The 17,876-nt window shown below is 53.9% G+C and overlaps 1 protein-coding gene and 1 long non-coding RNA gene across 2 annotated transcripts; both read left to right on the top strand.

The window, feature by feature from the left end:
- Window positions 1-2,444: 2,444 nt before the first annotated feature.
- LOC125755261 (uncharacterized) lies at window positions 2,445-7,816 on the top strand. The gene is made up of 4 exons (XR_007411209.1): window positions 2,445-2,786; window positions 3,203-6,340; window positions 6,725-7,018; window positions 7,277-7,816. It is a non-coding gene; the product is annotated as an uncharacterized LOC125755261 (long non-coding RNA).
- A 1,406-nt stretch (window positions 7,817-9,222) lies between these two features.
- LOC112643653 (double homeobox protein 4-like protein 4) lies at window positions 9,223-17,354 on the top strand. The gene is made up of 3 exons (XM_025421816.3): window positions 9,223-9,304; window positions 12,271-12,422; window positions 16,186-17,354. The coding sequence occupies exons 1-3, from the start codon at window positions 9,223-9,225 to the stop codon at window positions 16,981-16,983; spliced, it is 1,032 nt and encodes a 343-aa protein (XP_025277601.1). The 3' UTR covers window positions 16,984-17,354.
- Window positions 17,355-17,876: the final 522 nt, after the last annotated feature.

The raw sequence follows: 17,876 nt of genomic DNA, 5'->3' as shown, positions 1-17,876 counted from the left end.
GGCAGATCCACACAAGTGCAAGTGGGGGTGGGGGATGGGGGACAGGGTTTGGTGTAAGTTAGGTAGTAAGTGTTGGTGCTGGTTCCCACAAGTGTCCCTGTGTTTACACTCGGTAGGGGAAGGAAATGATGCCTGCCAGTTCCCCTCTACCTAAGGGGAGGTCTCCCTGTGATCCTCGTCTCTCTGGGCCACACTCTGAGATGAGTAAATCACCCTCCCTCCCATCTGCCCCCAGTGTTTTTCAAACTGCTGGTTTTAGGGCTGTACCTTCACAGATGGTTTGTTGTGCTGCCTCTTTAATGATAGGTACTCCACTTCCTAATGCCCTCCAGGCTCTCCCGGAGCTAAGCCCACTGATTTTTAAAGTATCAGGCTTTACATCCTGCTGGTTATAAGAACTCACAAGATTTGACCCTTCTTGCTTTCAAAGCCAAATATGGGGATTCATCCTTCTGGTTCGAGGGCTCCTCTGTGCGAAAGTCTGTTTTTCACCCTTCTCCATACTACCAGCTCCCTCCTCGTGGCCATAGTCCATTATGTTCTCTGCCCTTCCCACTTTCTTCATGTGGCCTCTTCTCTATCTTTGGTTGTGGAGTTTGTTCTGTTAGTCTTCAGGTTGGTTTCTGGTGAATTTATGCTGATGTGAGTGTTATCTAGTTGTATCCATGGGAGGAAGCATGCTTAAGGCCTTCCTACTCCTTGATCTTCCTAGCTTTCTATCACTTCTTTGAACACAGCATTCCAAATGACCTGGATACCTCCAATCCTGAAGATACCAACCCCTCCTCCAGAGAATTCTTACAGGGAGCATCCCCCTCCCTAAATTACAGGGCAGCACTCGTGTACTTTTGGGTTACCTCCTATACTGCTAGGGAAGCCTAATGGAAATAGCCACAGAGGGATATGCTCACTCAGACTCAGAATCTGCAGTACTCTAGTGGCCCAAAACCTAAAGGCCAGCCATCAGGTCCCAGGTCTCCCATCCCACCTCCCAGAGTGCCCTTCCCACCTCCAGGTCCTAAGCTACATACCACCTACACTGGAAGCAAAGCCCAGGATGATTCTAAATAGCAAGGGGCTTTATACCACAGCTCTGCCAATTTGGGGTCCCCATTGAGCTCATAGCTGTGCAGCCCTGGTGCAAGATCTTCTCTCTTATCTAGTGATCACCTCACAACAGAGCCCAATCTCAATGGCTGAGAGACCTTCAGAGGATCCTGAAGTCTACTCTTCCCCTGAAATTTTCTCTGATCTGGGAGCTTGGAAGCCCCCACAGCCTTATCCTAAGGACTCAGCAGCTAGGAGAAGCTTGACCCACTTCCTGGGAACAACCGTCCATTGATGACTCTGGTGGTCCCTTGCAACAAAGGTAGTAACCATATTCCTGACTCTTTTAGTCACAGGAGCCTGAGTCATGGTAATATCAGATAACCCTCCTAAATTCCCAAAGGGAGCCTTGGACAGCCTACCAGAGAGAGTACAAATCAAACTGGATGTGCCTGTGGTGCCATATTTCCAAAAAATAGCTGCTAGTGCTGGTGGCCCCTTGGCTCTCTCTTCTTGTTACAAGTATAACACATTGTTGGGGAATGTCATCAAAAAGATGTGACTACTGGTTGACCTGTGAGTTGGACCTGGGCACTCCTCACCCCCTCCTGTCCTTGGAATGTGGGTTCCACTTGGCTTTCCTGCGATCCAAGAGGCTGTTCCAAAGATATAGCTGTGAGATGGTGATGTGGTGTGGAGAACACACCTGCACCATTTATGTGACTGAACCCAGTGAGGCGTCTTTATAAATAAACTTTTAAGATTTGGCAAACAGGTGTGGGGATCCATTTATCCCACTGCTGCTCAAGACAAGCCTCATATGTGAGTTTTCTTTGCTTATTAAAACTGCCACCTACCAACCTGAAGTGACCTGTCTCTTTCTACAGTCTCTCTCTGCCCTCTGAATGCAAGGCCAGTTTCTGATTTCACCAGGGAAGGTCCAAGAAGATTATAATTCAACACATACCTACTGGAATAAACCTAAATTCCTGGTGTTCTTCATGGGAACTGCCAAAGGGGAACCTGTCCAGCTCCTTCTCCAGTGCAAATAGGCAATGTGCCCAATGTTGGTCAAAGCAAGGTACACAGGGCCTTTGGCCCATCATTACAGAGATGCTTGACCCTGGAGTCATCAGCCCATCACCTCACCCTATAATAGCCCCATCTGGCCAGTGTTAAACTGGCTGCCAAGGAATGGAGACTACCAACTGACTCTGGAAATGTAAATGCATAGGTTCCTGCCATTAAGGTTCCCATTTCTAGTAAGACAGATATGATAGATGACACCAAAAAAAGCTCAGGGTCCCTACATTGTAGACGGAGATCTAACAAATGTGTTTTACTCTATTCTTATCAGTAAAGACTCACAACATTGATTTGCTTTCACTTTCAGACACTCTTGATGCACCTTTCCTTGGCTGCCGACAAGGTTACCTACACAGCTCTGTGTCTCATATAACCTATGCAGACGAGATCTAAATCCATTCAAACTAATCCGCTGCGGCCTTTAGCATCATATAGAGGACATTCTGCTACAGGGATCCTGAGATGCTCTCCAGGAAGACTTATACTGAACAGCACAACATGTATAGCAGAGAAGATGAGCCACTGCTCTGAATAACATCTAAGGACCAGCCACTCTGTCCAGTTTGTTGGCATACTGTGGGCAGCTGAGGACCATGAGTCTCCTCTCACTGTAAACCTCAACTCCTCACAGTTGGCCTTCCCACTACACTATGGTAGGTGAGCATATGTTAGGTCTCTTCACCCTATGGAAGCTTAACCCTACTATGCCATTGCTTGCAAATTGGCTTCCTTCCTTGAGGAGAACCTCAGCAAACTGCCATATAGTTGGCACTGCCCTTTGCCCCTCTGGGATCAGACTTCCAAGTTCAATCACTGACCACAATCGACTATGCCTCAGGGAGTCTCCCAACTAAGCACAATTCTGCCTGGCTCCCCACGGGGTTCTGGACCAAACCTGACCCAAACAGCCTGGTACATGCCACTCAATTGCCAAATTTTAGCAGCCTACTGGGCTCTTTTAGAGACAGAGGCATTTGTAGGTTCATAGCCCAGTCTCCCTGTCACACAAGTTCTCATCCTCTTTGGCTCAGCATAGCCACTGAGGCCTCACTGTTGAATTTTTTTTCAGATTACAGGAGGATATGCCTTCCCCCACACTCAGCCCCCTGACCACTGATGTGGAGGTGCTACCTGTGGCACCCCTACCAGCAGCCCCTCTAGCAGCTTGGGGGGCCTATGGCATCAACTGTATGACACGGAAAGGAAGCCAGTGGTTCCTGGCTGGTGGGGGTGGCACCATGTATGGAAGGCGGATGGCAGCGCCACCATGTATGGAAGGCCGCCCACTGAAGGCCAGGGTATACCATCCAGATGACAGCATACCCCTGGTTGAAGAAGGCTGTCCTGAAAGAACTGGCAGCAGTGTGCCTGGCTCTACACAGGCCATGGAAATGAGACTCCCAGGAGCATATACTGTTGACTCCTGTGTGGTACGCAACAGGTCAGCAGCCTGGTTTGGACGATCCTCCCTGGGGCATCTCATTTGATAGAGACAGCCAATTCTCGCATGCTGATGATGGCCACATGTGTCTCTGCACTGGAAGCATCTTGTAGTCATGCCGCAGACTCCTCATCCAAATTACATGCCTGTTCCAAGATCCCACATGCGCCACCTCCTGGGGTACCAGACAGCCTCAACATAGCTATTCCCCCTTAGAAGACTGGGCCCATTACCCCGAGTCACTCAGTATGGCAGCCCCGACAGGGCACACAGGCATAGGCAGCCCCTCACCTGGCTCTAAGCAAAGTAGTGGCATCTAGTTGTCTCTTACTGGTACCTAATTGGCTTCCAGGAGAGGGCACATGCCCCAGGGTGACAGAGCATGTTGGTGAGCGGCCCTCTGCTGGAGACAATAGGCACACCACCCTGATCTGGGCACCTCCACTGGACTCCCGCTGGCTGCTCCTCTGGAGACTCCGCTGCTGACGCACTACCCCCTTCTCTCCCAGGTCTATGCTCCTTCTTTTGGCACATCAGACGTCCCAGGTTGAGATCAAGGAGCCTATCTCACCTCCCAGGCTGTTCAGTCGTGGGCTCTAGAACATGGCATCTTGTGGAGCTTCCACCCTGCTCACTGGTCCTTAGCAGCCTGGTTACAGACAGGCACATGGTCTACTCAAAGACATGCCCCTCAAGCTTTTAAACAAAGGGAGTCTCCTAGGACAGAAGTTTTGCCCTAAGCTCTAGTCTTGCTCAAGTCCCAGCTCTCAGGACCCCAAAACCACCACACCAAGTTCCAGTTTCCCCCAGGACTTCCTGTGAGTGTGCCACAGGGAACCACACATACATACCAGGGAGGACATCCTCACACCCATCACCAGAGGATGCTCTCCTCACTATCACAATTGTTTTATTTTGTTTTGATTTTTTGAACTGGTGACCTGATTGAGGGCAGATTTTGTGATACGACCCTCTTATACTAGAAGGCCAAGCAAATTGCTTCGAGGTCATGATTATATAGATTTACTTGGTCCAGGTGGTGATTTCTAGGACCAGCTGCAAAGCTATGGCCAATGGTGTTACCTCACATTTGTGTTATAATAACTGGTCAATTTAAACAAATGCATCAAAACTTTTGCAGGAGATTGAAATTATAGGACCCACTAGCAGGACCTTGTGGATCTCAGGGAGAAGAAAAGAAGTCTACATGCCTGTCCCACTGAGAAATGGAATCCACTAAGGAGCCCTGGAACTTAGTGGTTGCTGTTGGCAGATGTGGGCCAAGCCCCCAGCCCACTGTAGATAGAGGGGTGAATGACCCTGAGGAGTGAATGACCCCAGCCACCCTGTGCTTCTGGTCAGTACCCAGACCACTGGTCCCGAAGAGGCCCTGCCAGTTGGTCAAGTGTAAATGCTGTGCTTTGTTGTGGCAACCTTCTCGTCTGCACAGCCTGGATGGCAGGACTGCCAAGGGACCCCTGGGCCCTAACCTGTCCTGGAAGATGTACTGAGACAGAATCAGCCAGGTGCACAAGTGCATCGCAGGTGGCTGGGGACCAAGTGCCATAGGACACAGGTGAAGGGCTTCAGCTGGCGTGCCACCGGGCATGGGTTCTGACCCAGAGCTCACCTCCCTCTCATTAAATGGAGCCATGAGGCAAGGTTTAAATGAGCTACTCCTCCTGATACCCTGCCTCCAGTCATACCCCTGGTGGAATGTCCTCCCAGCATGACCAAGTTAGGCCATCTGGCTGGCAGGGTATGCTTTGACCATCTGCCAGAGTTTAACGGAGCAGTCTCAGATTGCAAAGCTGCCATCCACAAATGTCCCTACAATTAGCCCATCAACGTGTCCAGAATCTACATGCACCGTGGATAGAGTCTTCACAAAACTTGGTCATGGATGCCTCATGCTCCTTTGCAAGCCGCACGCCCAACGACCAGATGGAATTCCCTGAGATCCACTCACCTGGCCATAGAGACCACACTTACAATGCCACCCTGACCTCGGCCCCTCACAGGTAGACTCAGGATCTGACACCAGCCAGACACACCAGCTCTGCGTGGGTCTCCTCCTGAGTAGGCCACCCTCCACTGGGTTGGCCCCCACCAGTGTACCCCCAAGTACACCAGCACCTTGGACATCACCCTAGCCTGAGAAAATGATGGGGACAATGTGCAGTGACCTCTTGGACATTGGGACGTTCCCCTCCCAGATGGCCTCTGCCCTCAGGGGGCTGTGACTATGGCAGCAGTAGCCTGGAGGCCGAGTTGCACACATGCCTCTTGCTAAGCGACCCTGACAATCATACAGAGTACTATGTTTCTGGAATAGCTAACTGCCTCTCAGACCCTGCCTCTATCAAATGCTTGTAAAACTGAGTGAGTCCCCTGCCCACTGCCTGATACCAGGCAGCACTTGGCCTTTATGACAAGCTGAACAATGGATTTTAAGCCACACCAACCACTAGAGGCATTTCTTGTGTCATCCCAGCTTGACCCACCTGGACCTCACAGGGTAGGGACCTCTTGTTACAGAGCTCACTGCTCCTAGGACACAGCTTCTGCTTTGCACACAACACATCCAGCACCCTGCTCCCTTGTTCTCACCACCGCCTCCGGCATCATGGGCACCAACTTTACTCCTGCATGTAGGCTGCATCTTCCCCTGCCCTCAATGGTCATGCCTCAGCAGACTTTACTGTGGACTTGACTTCCAGTCCAGGAGCAAGTCCGCTAGACTATGTTCCCATCACAAGGCATCTGGTGAGACGGCCCCTGTTATGGCAACATTGTTATCTTTACTGTTCCAGCCACCCTTTGCCCTTTGGGCGTCTGTCCACCGCAGGGATCCTGTTCACTTACCAAAGGGGCCACCCTTATTCCCATCTCGTTGGGACTGGCCAACCTCCACTGGCCCAGTAAGAATGGGATGCTAACATCCTAACCCAACCAAATATAAAAAACCACACAGCAGTTCTCAGCCCCTCTCATCAACCACATGCAGACACAGCCCCAGGCTCAGTGCCTGTATCTGTGACCACAGCACCCGCTCCTAGGCCAGTGGTGATGGGGAGGCCCCCAGTGATGGGTTCCTGTGGGTGGGGGGGCTGGAGCTCCTCCTTACAGGGCGCCTCTCCCTTCACACAGAACAACTCAGGACAGGACAGGCTGAGCTCAAGATATCGGGTCATGCAGAACATAACAGAAATACTCAATTGCCCCATCCCCGAGGTCCCGATTTGTTCCCAGGGCTCCCACCAGGCACCTGGGGCCAGTGGCTGAGAACAGGACCGCCCATGGCAGCGAGCCGATCCATCCCAGGCTCTGAGGAGACAGCCTCGGTTAAATGTGGGTGGCTTCAGAAATATGGCCTTTAATATATCCGCTCCCCAAGCGATCGCTACAGACGGCCAGGTGTCCCGCCTGGACATCCGCCTTTGGGTAAGAGCTCTCTCTATTCCAATTCTGTAAAAAGGCAACATTGAGAGGGGTCCTGGGGGTTCAGGCAGTTCAGCGTCCAACTCTTGGCTTCGGTTCGGCGCATGACCACAGGGTTGTTGAGATGGAGCCCCAGGTGGTTTCTCCAAGCTCAGTGCTCAGCAGGGAGTTTGATGAAGTTTGTCTCCCTCTCCCTCCTCCTCCCCCACTCATGCTCTCTTTTTCTCTCTCTCTCTCTGAAAAAAAAAAAAAAAAAAAAAGGCAACCTTGAGAGTTGGCAGGTGGATCACTTGCCCAAGCAGGAAGTGACAGCAACACAGAGCCCGGTGGTCTCCAAGCCTTACCCGGGACTTTGTAAAGATGCCTTAGCATTTGACTACAATGGGCAACCTGTTCTGCTCTGAAAGTTCTCATTCTCTGTCAGCAGAAGTTCTCACACCTCCTTCCTGATAGAGGCTGCTGGGTAAGTGAGACCCCTTCTTTCTGCCCCTGGGATGCTCAGCCTATGCTGGGGGCATCGTGTGCAGAGATCCTGCTTTGCTGGGTGATACAGCACCCTGTCCTGCATGCTCACAAGCGGAGTCTTGTCAACACTTGTATGTCCCTGAGAGGGTGTCCACAGGAAGCCAAAATATATTGGACAAGAAGGTACAGGTCCATCTGAGGAGGCGGAATGAGCCGATGCAAGCTGAGTCCAGGCGAGTAACAGTCCCCAGGCCAGTGTGTACTGGGAAGTGAAGTAGGAGAAGGAGCCTCCAGCCCAACAATTCAGCATGCTTACCTTTTTGTAAAATAAATATAATGTGTAGAAACACAAGGAAAATGTGGCAAACAGTGTGAACAGTTACCCCTGGGGTTGACATTGTGGGGGCAGGCATTAGGGGCCAAGGACACCAGGAAGAAGATGTTTTTCTAATTTTATACCATTTTTAAAACTGTGTGGGATTATTGTTGGTTTTACCTTTCCTTGTTCAGTATATTTTCCTAATGGAACCAAGGAAACAAAATTAAGATGTGGAGGAAGACATTGTGCCTCTGTGGGCCATCTGTGTCCTTACCCAGACCCCGGTTTTCATGGGACTTCACTGTACAGGCCCCACGAGGCAGATCCGTGGACACCACGTCCAGCACCCCCTTGTCCAGGAGGGTGCCCAGTGGCCCTTTGTCCAGGATGGTGCCCTGTGCCCCCGTGTCTAGGAGGGTGCAAAGCTCAGGCCTAGAACCAGTCTCAGGTGCAGGTTCGGAGGTCAGTTCTGCGGTGGTGGGAGTAGTCCCCTGGGGGAAGTGATTTCCCATGCCCGGCCTTCACCCCCAACTCCCCCACCCACCCCCCACCCCAGCCCCAGGGTCAGTTATGGTAATTTCTGACTCAGGGTTATAACCTCTTAGGAACAGAAACTTGGAGAAAAGAGTGCAGCCTCCTGCCTGGAGCCATGAAATACTTGGGTGGTGCTCCAGTGGGCCAGGGCCAGTGTGTTTGCATTTCAAAGGCTTTTAGAGGTGATCTGCTGTGGTACTGTCCCCTTGTTTCACTGATGCAGAAACCGAGGTGCAAAAAGCAGTGTCTCACCAACACCATACTCTGTCCTAGGCGAGGCCGTCCGGGTGGGAGCCTGCCCTCTCCCCACGGAGGAACAGTGCACAATGCGTCTCCCTCTGGGAGCTTTCCCTGTGCACCGGCCGTGGTCAACTCTCCAGGTGTTCTGGGTCCCCTGTTTCTTCTGCGGGGCGGGGGTGGGGTGGTGGTGTGGAGAGGCCAGGAGCTGCCAAACGTTTCCAAGGATGATTTGGGGGAAAAAGAACACATAAACTTTTGTCTATAATTGCTGGAGACTTGGCGTCGCCATGGAAACCTAGGGAAGCTGCTGCCCTAGGACCCAGAGCTGGCTCCCCAGCGGTGAGATCTGCAGGCGGCAGCAGGACCTGCCATTCGGGCTCCCATCTGGAGCAAAAGCAAACAGGTGACACTGATTTTAATAATATGTTTTACTTTCTCCAATATGTCAAAAATGCCATTGTGTCGACCATGTAATAAACATAAACATCACTGAGCTCCTTTATATTCTGTTTTTTGTGTTGAGTGTTCAAAAGGCAGTGGGCCCAGCCCAGCCCAGCCCAGACTTTCCATGCGTGGAAGCCCAACAGTGTCGGACAGACAAGCCCTCCCGGCCTGAGTCTGGAGAGGAAACGGGCAGCAGGTCACGGCCATGACGGGCTGGAACCTGGGGCTGCATCTGCTGAGGGGTCTGGGCCTGACCTCTACTCTGGAAGAAACAGCTGAGAGCGGAGGTGAGGACCGCTTCACACCGGACAGGGCTTGACCAGGGCTTGGCCCCAAGCCGAGGGCCAGACCTGGGACTCCTGGAGCCCTTCCATGGCACGGCCCCTTCAAGTCCCTGTTTTTATCCATTCTTCCCACAACAATGCTTGAGTTTCTCCCCTCTGGAAACAAGCTCTGACAGCAGCCCCGTGTACCCCTCGCCTCGCTGCTTCTGCTCCTGGGCAAACTTGCCCAGGTCTGCACATTGGGCCTCCTTGCTCCCGGGCCTCCTTGTACCCTCTCTCTTCCTGCTCATCCCTGCAAGGGCAGTGGGGCTCCTCAAACCTTGGCGGTCTTCAGTGGGACTGCGGGAGGCAAGAGAAGAAGGGAGAGCCTTTAAGGGAGGAAGGGTGGGTTGTAGTTGTTGGGGTCATGTGGGGTGCTGCAAGGCCTTGTATGGTCCTGGTAGGGTTGTGGGGCTGGGGCGGGGGACACTGAACCAGCTTGCAGCGGGTGTATCTGTCCCCCAGGAGAGGAGTGGGGATGTGAGTGCCCGTCAAGTGGCTCCTGCTCCAGCCAGGGTCTCTGACGCTGAACAGGTTCCAGAGAGACTCTGTGCGCGTCCTTCAGGGGCACACAGCTTTGGGGATCATTTCTCACCAGGAGTGGAGGCACTCTGGATTGGTGGCCTGCTTCTCCCCCCCCTTAGAGCAGGGGACGGGCCTGCAGACAGGCCAGGAGGACAGCACTCCTGCATCTCCGAGCTCCTGGCCTGCAGAGGGAGAATCAGGTTACCTGGGACTGTCCAGGGAGTTGTCAGCCGCTCCCAAGGAGCTTCAGGCCCTGATTCTCAGCCCTTCTATCTTCTCAAGGCTGCTCCTTTAGATATTTAAATCATTCTGCTCAGCAGAGTTTAGTGAAAATAATTTCTTTCTTTCTTTGTTTTTCTGAGTCAACCTCACAAGAATGTCCCAAAATATTTCACTTGCAAATCAATGCAACCAGAAATCAAACAAAGCGAAATTCTACATAGTTTGAAGAGAGCACTTGGTGCTCATTAAAATGTGGTTCTAATGTCCTGCCTGGCTAATCGCCAAAGTGAAATAAGCCAGCAGACTTGCAGGTTTTCACTTGGGCCTCCACTCTTCCCTGCCTCTCCCGTACCTGCAGCTCGGGGGTCCTTCTCACCCCACTGTCCTACTTACAGGGGTTTACATGCTCCTGAAAACCCGGGGACTTGATCAATCAATCCAGATTCCAGAAAAGGGGGCTCAGATATGCCACATAAACCTAAACCTGAACCTGGGCTCACCACCATCTGTGTGCTAGGTGGGCATTGTGGCAGCTGCTTTATGAAAAGCTCATTTTGTGGCCAAAATCTGCCCATTATGATTCAGAGGGTACAGACGAGCAAGCAGCAGTGGAAGATTCCGTAGTAACTGAGGAAGGTGGGAGACTCCCAGCCCAGTCTGTTGTTCATGGTGCATGGGCCGGAGGCGTGCAGAGGAGGTGTTCCTTTCCACGCTCTTCACTTAAAGCATTAGAGGCCGAGCCCCACAAAACGGCACTCACTGGCACCTCACATGGCCCGCGTAGCCTACACCTGGCAGCCTGTTGTAAGCAGTGGCGTGGGTGCATTCCCCGTGGGGGCAGCCAGCCCTGGGGGGCCTGGTGGTGGGCGAGAAGAACCACACTGAAGGGCGGCTCCACACCTCTCTTGGGAACATCCTTTCCTGAGAAGATGGAATTACGAGAGGTGGGTCTTGCAAAGTGTTAAAAAGAGGCTTAACTGGGTGGGTCCGTCTGCCTTCATATAAGACTCTGGGGTGGGTGGAGGAAGGCAGTTCCTACCGACGTTCCTCCTTCGTACCTTTGGGGTCGGCCTGGTCATGTCTTCAGACAGTGAGTCCTTCAGGAGCCTCTAGAGGGTTGGAGGGAGACATGGGTGGGGTTGGGGGGCAGTGGCATGGGTGGGGTTGGGGGGCAGTGGCGTCCAGGCGGGTTTCAGCCAGCTGGTTTGAGGGTGGCATCTGGTACTGAGGCCCGGCAAGGGGGAGACTAACACCCAAACCAGACCCTGGAGGAGCTAGGGTGGTAGAATGATGAAGGTGGTACAGTGCTTTTCAGCTCAGAAGTGCGGATAATCTGCTTCTGCGGGATGCTTGGTGCCTGAGCTCTGAGCAGGACTGTGCAGGGTTATGGGGGTGGGGGGATGTGAGGAGGGATGCCAAGACCTGGGCCTTGTATTTTGCCCCATTTCTGCACAGACTTGAGTTTTGTCTGGGCCTGAATCTCATCAGTGGTGAGCCAGCTCTGACAGACTCGGGGGGGGGGGGGGGGGGGGGGGAGTTAAATTAGAGGCCTGGGGGCTCAGTCAGTTAAGCGCCTGCCTTCAGCTCAGGTCATGATCTCAGGGTCCTGGATGGAGCTCCTCATTGTGCTCAGCTGGAGGGAGTCTGCTTCTCCCCCTGCCTCTGTCCCCACCTGTGCTCTCCCTCCCTCTCAAATAAATCTTAAAAAAAAAAAATGAGGCCCGGGGGACTCGTCACAGTGGGAAATAGGAATGTTCATGGTCTGAAATTCCGTGATGCTCGGATTTCTCACGTGAAATTTCCTTATCTTTTGGGTTTCGGCATCTCTTCCTACTTGTGTATGCTGGGTGCAAGCAGAGGTAGGAGGTCGGGTCGTGCCCATCCAATATCTGACGGGACCTTACAGTTCAGGACAGTGGCCCCGGGAGCTGTCTGGGGCCATGGCTGGGGCAAGATGAGCAGCTGGGGCCCCTGGTGTGGGAGCTGAGGGGGCTCCCAAGCGGGCTCAGCCCAGGAGTGGCATCTCAGGGGACACTGGGAGCATTTTTCTGAGGGGTCTGAGTCCTATGTCTGGAAGCAGATTCTTTGTCTCTGGGAGGCTGCCCTCTGCTCACTGACCTGAACGGGGGAGTAAGGTGGGCTCAGACTAACACCTCCTCTTGCCCTCTGTGTGTCTGTCCCAGCGCCCCAAGGAGGCCGGAGACGCAAAAGGACCAAGTTCAGCAAAAACCAGTACCAGGTGCTCATTGAGGCCTTCGAGAGGGACTCGTACCCTGATATCACTGCCAGAGAGGAACTGGCCAGACGAACCCAGATTCCTGAGCCCAGAATCCAGGTGACTGTTGGCCTGTGCTCCCTGCTAAGGGTGAGAGTAGGGGTGGGGGTGGGGGCAAGAGGCTGGTTGAAGCCAGACCTAACTGCCCGTTCTGTGCCAATCCTCTTTATACCCTCTGAGATGGGCCGTGACCATCTCCCCACCCTGGTTGGGCAATACAGGTTGCCCTGCCGTAACCAGGTGACACCTCGGGCCAGGTTCTCTCTGTGATTTGGACAAAATTTCAAGTACTCACTAATTCTTTTAAAAACACCCATGACAAAGCCATGAAACTATTGGTCAAGACAAGCAACCATGTTCTCGCAGCTAGAAAATCTGCTCTGTGAGAGGATGTGAGAGAAGGTGGGAAGGGAAGGGCAGGGTGGAGTTGCATGCTGCGGGGGTGCTGCCCTCTGTGCTGGGGGCTTGGTGGCCTTTGCAAAATTGGACATGAACCTGGCAGATGCAGATTGCATCTGGGTTTTAATTTTCAGAGATCCCAGGGGGTCCAGATCATTGGATCCTATGGGTCTCAGCTTTCGGGGCACTGGGTCCTGCCTCCAGGAAGGCAGCCGTGATGAGCACGGGTGCAGCCTGGGTTTGAGATCCGCTGCCCTCAATGAAATCCTAGTCTTTGAGAGTAGAGCCCTGACATGAAGGTTGTTTGGAAAGCCTCCCCAGCCCCGGTGATTCTGCTGTGAAACCAGCATTGAAATGTCTGTCCTGGGGCAGCTCGGGTGACTCAGTGGTTTAGTGCTGCCTTCAGCCCAGGGCGCGATCCTGGAGACCTGGGATCGAGTCCCAGGTCAGGCTCCCTGCATGGAGCCTGCTTTGCTTCTCCCTCTGCCTGTGTCTCTGCCTCTCATGAATAAATAAATTAATCTTTTTTTTTTTTTAAAGAAATGTCTGACCTGGACTGGCTGGCGCTTTTTGATCTGAGACCATTAAGGTCTCATCCTAATCTGTAACTCAGGACCCCTGGGAGTAGCCCAGGGTGTGGAGCTGTGACCGCCAGATGACTCCAGTATGCCGACCCCTGCCCTCCTACTCTCTGCCTGTTATCCCTGAGAGCCTACTGTCTACTGAGTCTGGGCTTATGCTGGTCCTGGGAGTTCTGAAGTCTCCCCAGGTGGTTCTCAGCTGCACCCAAGTTGGAGTCACCCCATTGGATTCCTGGGGGGCTCCCCACCCCCCCACTTGTCACCCAGCCCCTTGCAAGGTGCTGGATGAAGGTGGTGGCTCAGGTCAGAGGCTGCCGCCTGGGAATGAACATCCCTTGAAGGTTTGCCCGGAGAGGAGAAGGTTACCAGCAACACCCTGCAGGGGCTGAGAGATAAACTGGGGGTGGGGGGGAGTGAGGGCCCTGGGGCTTCCTAGAAACGTCACCTGAATCAAATTTTTTCTACGTTAATTTCCCTATCTTCCCTGCTGCTCTGAACAAAGAGGACCAGGGCACAGAAAAGCCTGGTGAGGCCCTAGGCCTGTGACTTGATTTAGAGGCCTCTACGTGGCTCCTGCCGCAGCCTTTGGAGGGCCTGGAATCTGTCTCAGGGCAGGGTGGGCAGCCCTGCAGGAGTCGATCACATTCCCAAAACCCTCCCACTCATGGTCTCCTGGAAGCCCAAACAACCCTATATGCGAGGTACCCTACTTGATGAACTTTCAGAGATGGAATTGGTCGCTGAAGTTCAGTCCTTGGGGTAGGTGGGTGGGTGCTGGCTTAGGGCTCAACTAGCTCCTGAAGCCAGGAGGAAAACCCTGCTGCTCTTTTGCTCAGAGTCCTCAGGGCAGCTGGCAGAAGGTCTGATCAAGATTTGCAGTGACTCAGAGGGAGGAAGGCCCGAGTGGCTTCCACAGGCAGCACCAGCACCTGGGCCTAGCCCCAGGGCCAGGGCGTGTGCTAGAGGGTGCGGGGTGTGGTTCTGGGAATGGCCCGTCTTTATCTTGTAGTTTGTCTGGAGGATTTTTTTTTTCCTAAGCAGAGAAAATGCTGGGAGAGGTTTTCCCGTGTGTGACCCGTTGTTCTGTGGGATCTTCAGGCCTTGCTTGGTGGTAGGGCCTGTAAGGGGGTCACTGCTGTGTCCTGGCTGGCTCGGCTGGATGGGGAGCCCACCCCTGAGAGAGTGTAACCCCCTCTCAAGCTAGGCAGTGCGGGTGTGCATGTGGACTGAGTGATTCTGGGCCTTGCTCTGAACTGGGGAAAGAAGAGGAGGGGACGCTCATGTTTGGGCAATGGAGGAGGTGCCTCCACCAATACTGGTCTGCACCAAGGACTCACCTGGCCTAGGTGAGCCGCAGAGGAACGACATTGAACCAGAGGGACTTTACTTAGGCAAGTGTCATCTCCTTGTATGCTGGAAAGGAGACCACCCAGATAAGAGCTAATGGAGGTGGCGGCAGGGATGCGGCAGGGCTCAGCCCCATCCCTGGGTTCAGCAGAGCTCCAGAGGCAGGCAGGGAGCAGGGAGCTGCAGGTGCAGGTATGCTCTGGAGGCTGTGGGCACTGGAATGCCAGGGTGCTCGGCTGGAGGGAGCATCTCATGTGCTGGTCTGGGGAGCAGATGTGGCCACTGGTCCTGAGCTGAGAGCAGGTGGCAGAGGCTGAGGGACAGGGATCCAGGGTCCTGGGCCTGTTTGCCTGGTCAGCCCCTCACTGGGATCCAGTACATTTAAAAAAACATTTGATTATTTTGAATACTTGTTTAACGAATCATGAATACATATGTGAAAAAGTGGATAAAGATCCTCAGCTTTAGAAAGATTACAAGTGAAGGTACTGGTTACCATCTCCATGGGGAGAATGTTTAGATCCATTCTCAGTGACGTGCGAGTATGTGAGACAGAATTATTTGCTGTGGTCACCATGCTCTGTACGAGGGCCTAGAACCTTTGAACCTTAAGACTGCGGTGTGTGCCCTCTGCCCAGCGCCCCCTCCCATGATCCCGACTCGTGGGGAAGGCTTCACTTGGAAAGTCAGCAGGTAAGAGAGGGCCAGTTGCAGTTGGTAGGTAGAGAGGGCACAGGAGACAGAGCCAGTGTCTCCCACTAGACCAGCGTGGGGGGGTCCCCGGGCCCTGACCTGTCCCCTCCCGACCCGGAATGTCACCGGAGGCCCTGGTCTTGTCCCAAGGAAGAGTTCAAGGACAGATCAGATGCAGTGGTTGAGTGGTGTGGGAGGGAAAGTGTATTAACTCGAGCTCAGCTGCTCATGGGGTTTGGGTCTCTATCTTCTACGGACTGTTGTTAACCAGGGAGTGTAATATTTATTACTTGGGGAGGAGATTTTGCGGGGAGCAGGTTTTCATGCCTTTTCTCCTACTTGGACAGGGTCTCTGGGCTGTCTTGGGCCCAGCTGGTTTGATCCTGCTTCCTGCTGTGGCTTTGTTTTGGAGTGCTGCTAGGATAGGTCCCTAGCCCCCCTCCCCCAAAGGGCCACCACGGTCCCCTCCCCTTTGCTGGCATCCAGGCATCATGATAGAGCCTAGTAGCTGCCTATTCTAACGCTAGAGCAGAGCCCTGGTGTTTCACCGTGGCAGCTGGCGCATCCACGAGAGTGTGTGCCTGTGTGTGTACTCGCACACCTGCAAACACGGGCACAGGTGGACACTTTGGGGAGATTTGCCTGGAAGGGGGGCCAGGCCAGGCCAAGGGTTTTGCTTTTATTCTAGATTCATAGAACTTTGTTTGGAAACTGCTGCTTAACCTCGGCCAAGTGGTGATAATTATCGTTTTTGGGCTTCATTAAAGTGTATCTTCTCTCTCTCCCTCCCCTTCTCGCTCCAGGTCTGGTTTCAGAACCGGAGAGCCCGAATCCCGAAGAGCACCCCGAGGAGGCCAGGAGTGGAGGCAGGCGCCCCGGTTCTGATGCCCAGTCAGAGCGGCAGCTGCACCCCAGACTGCTCGCGCCTGCAGAGCTTCGCAGGGGCCCCGAGCCATGCTGGCCCCTCCCCCGGGGACCCAGAGGATGCTCCTGCTCAAGCCCTTTCCTCAGGACTTGCCGACGTCCTGAACACCGGTGTGGCCTTGCCTGGCCTGGAGGCTGCAGGCAGTGCACTGGGCCAGTCTTCTGGAGATTTCTGTTACTCTCCTTTGACCTTTGGCCTTGGAGCTCTGGGTCCACTTCCCGCTTCCCTCAGGCCCCTCTTCCAGGTGGAAGCCGGCTGCAGCGGAGCTCAACAGGGGGACCTAGGGCAGCTCCTGTCCTACAAGGACTGGGACAGGGACGGTGCCCTGCAGGGGTGGGAGCAGCCTCCTTCCTCTGACCAGCAGCCCTGGTGGGGTTGGCAGCCTTCGCCCGCCCTGCAGCCACAGATGGCACCCCAGCAGCTGCCATCCCAGCCCCTGGGGGCCTGGGAGCAGCCACCGCAGTCCCCTTCCCCCTGGGAGCACTGGCCTCAGCCCTCGCTAGGGGAGGAGCTTGTGGGGGTTGGGAGCAATTTCCCCACCTCCCTCAGAGACGGGATGCTGGGGGGAAGCCCTGGGGCCCCTGAACACCCCAGCCCTGGGGCCCCTGAACACCCCAGCCCTGACCCCCACGGCTGTGGGGCAGCCCACAAAGCTTCTCCCAGGGCAAAACGTTGAAATGACTTAAGTAAGCTCGGGTGGATAGGAGATAGCATAAATCAGCTGTGGTTCCTCTGCACAATGTAATACCATGCAGAATTAAAAAGGAGTGCGAGGGTTTGCATCCTTTGCCACGGAAAGGTGCCCCAGACGAGCTTCTCAGAGGTGGGGTCTGTTGTAAATGCAGAGGAACAGGCAAGCAGAAGACCCAAGGTGACTTCCTTAGGTGGGAGAAAAGGGGATTTTTTTTAAAACCCCATCTGTCCTGTCTCCTATTAGCTGGTAGCCATGGAGCACTTACAATGTCCTCAAACTCTCAGAAAGGGCTTGGGGGACAGAGTAAGGGCTGCCTTGGAGAAGTGGATCTAACAATAAAGCATGAAGACTCAGACTGTGGCCATTTCTATGCACCCAGAAGATTGCACCCCCTCCCCGCGTGCACAGCGGCGGCTCCCTTGGGCCTGGGCACTTCTCCTTATCTCTCCCTGGTGCCCAACCAAGTGTGGCTTCCTTCCTTCTGGACACGCTGCAAAGTGGCGTGAAAGGGGTGGTGTGAGTAGAAGGAGCAGCCAGGAGGATGGATGACACATACCCCTTCTCTCTGGCCCATGGCCAAGTCTGTGCCCTCCCCACACCCACCTGCATGGAGAAGCAGGTGAGGGGGAGGGCGAGGCAAGCCAGAGCACTGGATTGTGTCACTGGGCAGGCAGAGGTCCCTCACGGTTGGGGAAATCATAAGGACCCTTCTGGGTCATGGGGAATCACACCTTTGAGGTTACAGAGAAGGAAATGTTAGCTTCACCCAGCTCACAACCAAGGGCCAGGTGCAACCCAGAGATGGACGCCGGGGACCCACCGCCCCATAGTCCTTGGGGAAACCAGGAGCTGATCACCTGTGGATTGTCACAAGC

Source organism: Canis lupus, chromosome 1, assembly GCF_003254725.2.
Source record: "Canis lupus dingo isolate Sandy chromosome 1, ASM325472v2, whole genome shotgun sequence".
Classification (NCBI taxonomy): domain Eukaryota; kingdom Metazoa; phylum Chordata; class Mammalia; order Carnivora; family Canidae; genus Canis; species Canis lupus.
Note: the sequence above shows the minus strand (reverse complement) of the source record. Positions and strands in the feature narration are given on the sequence as shown.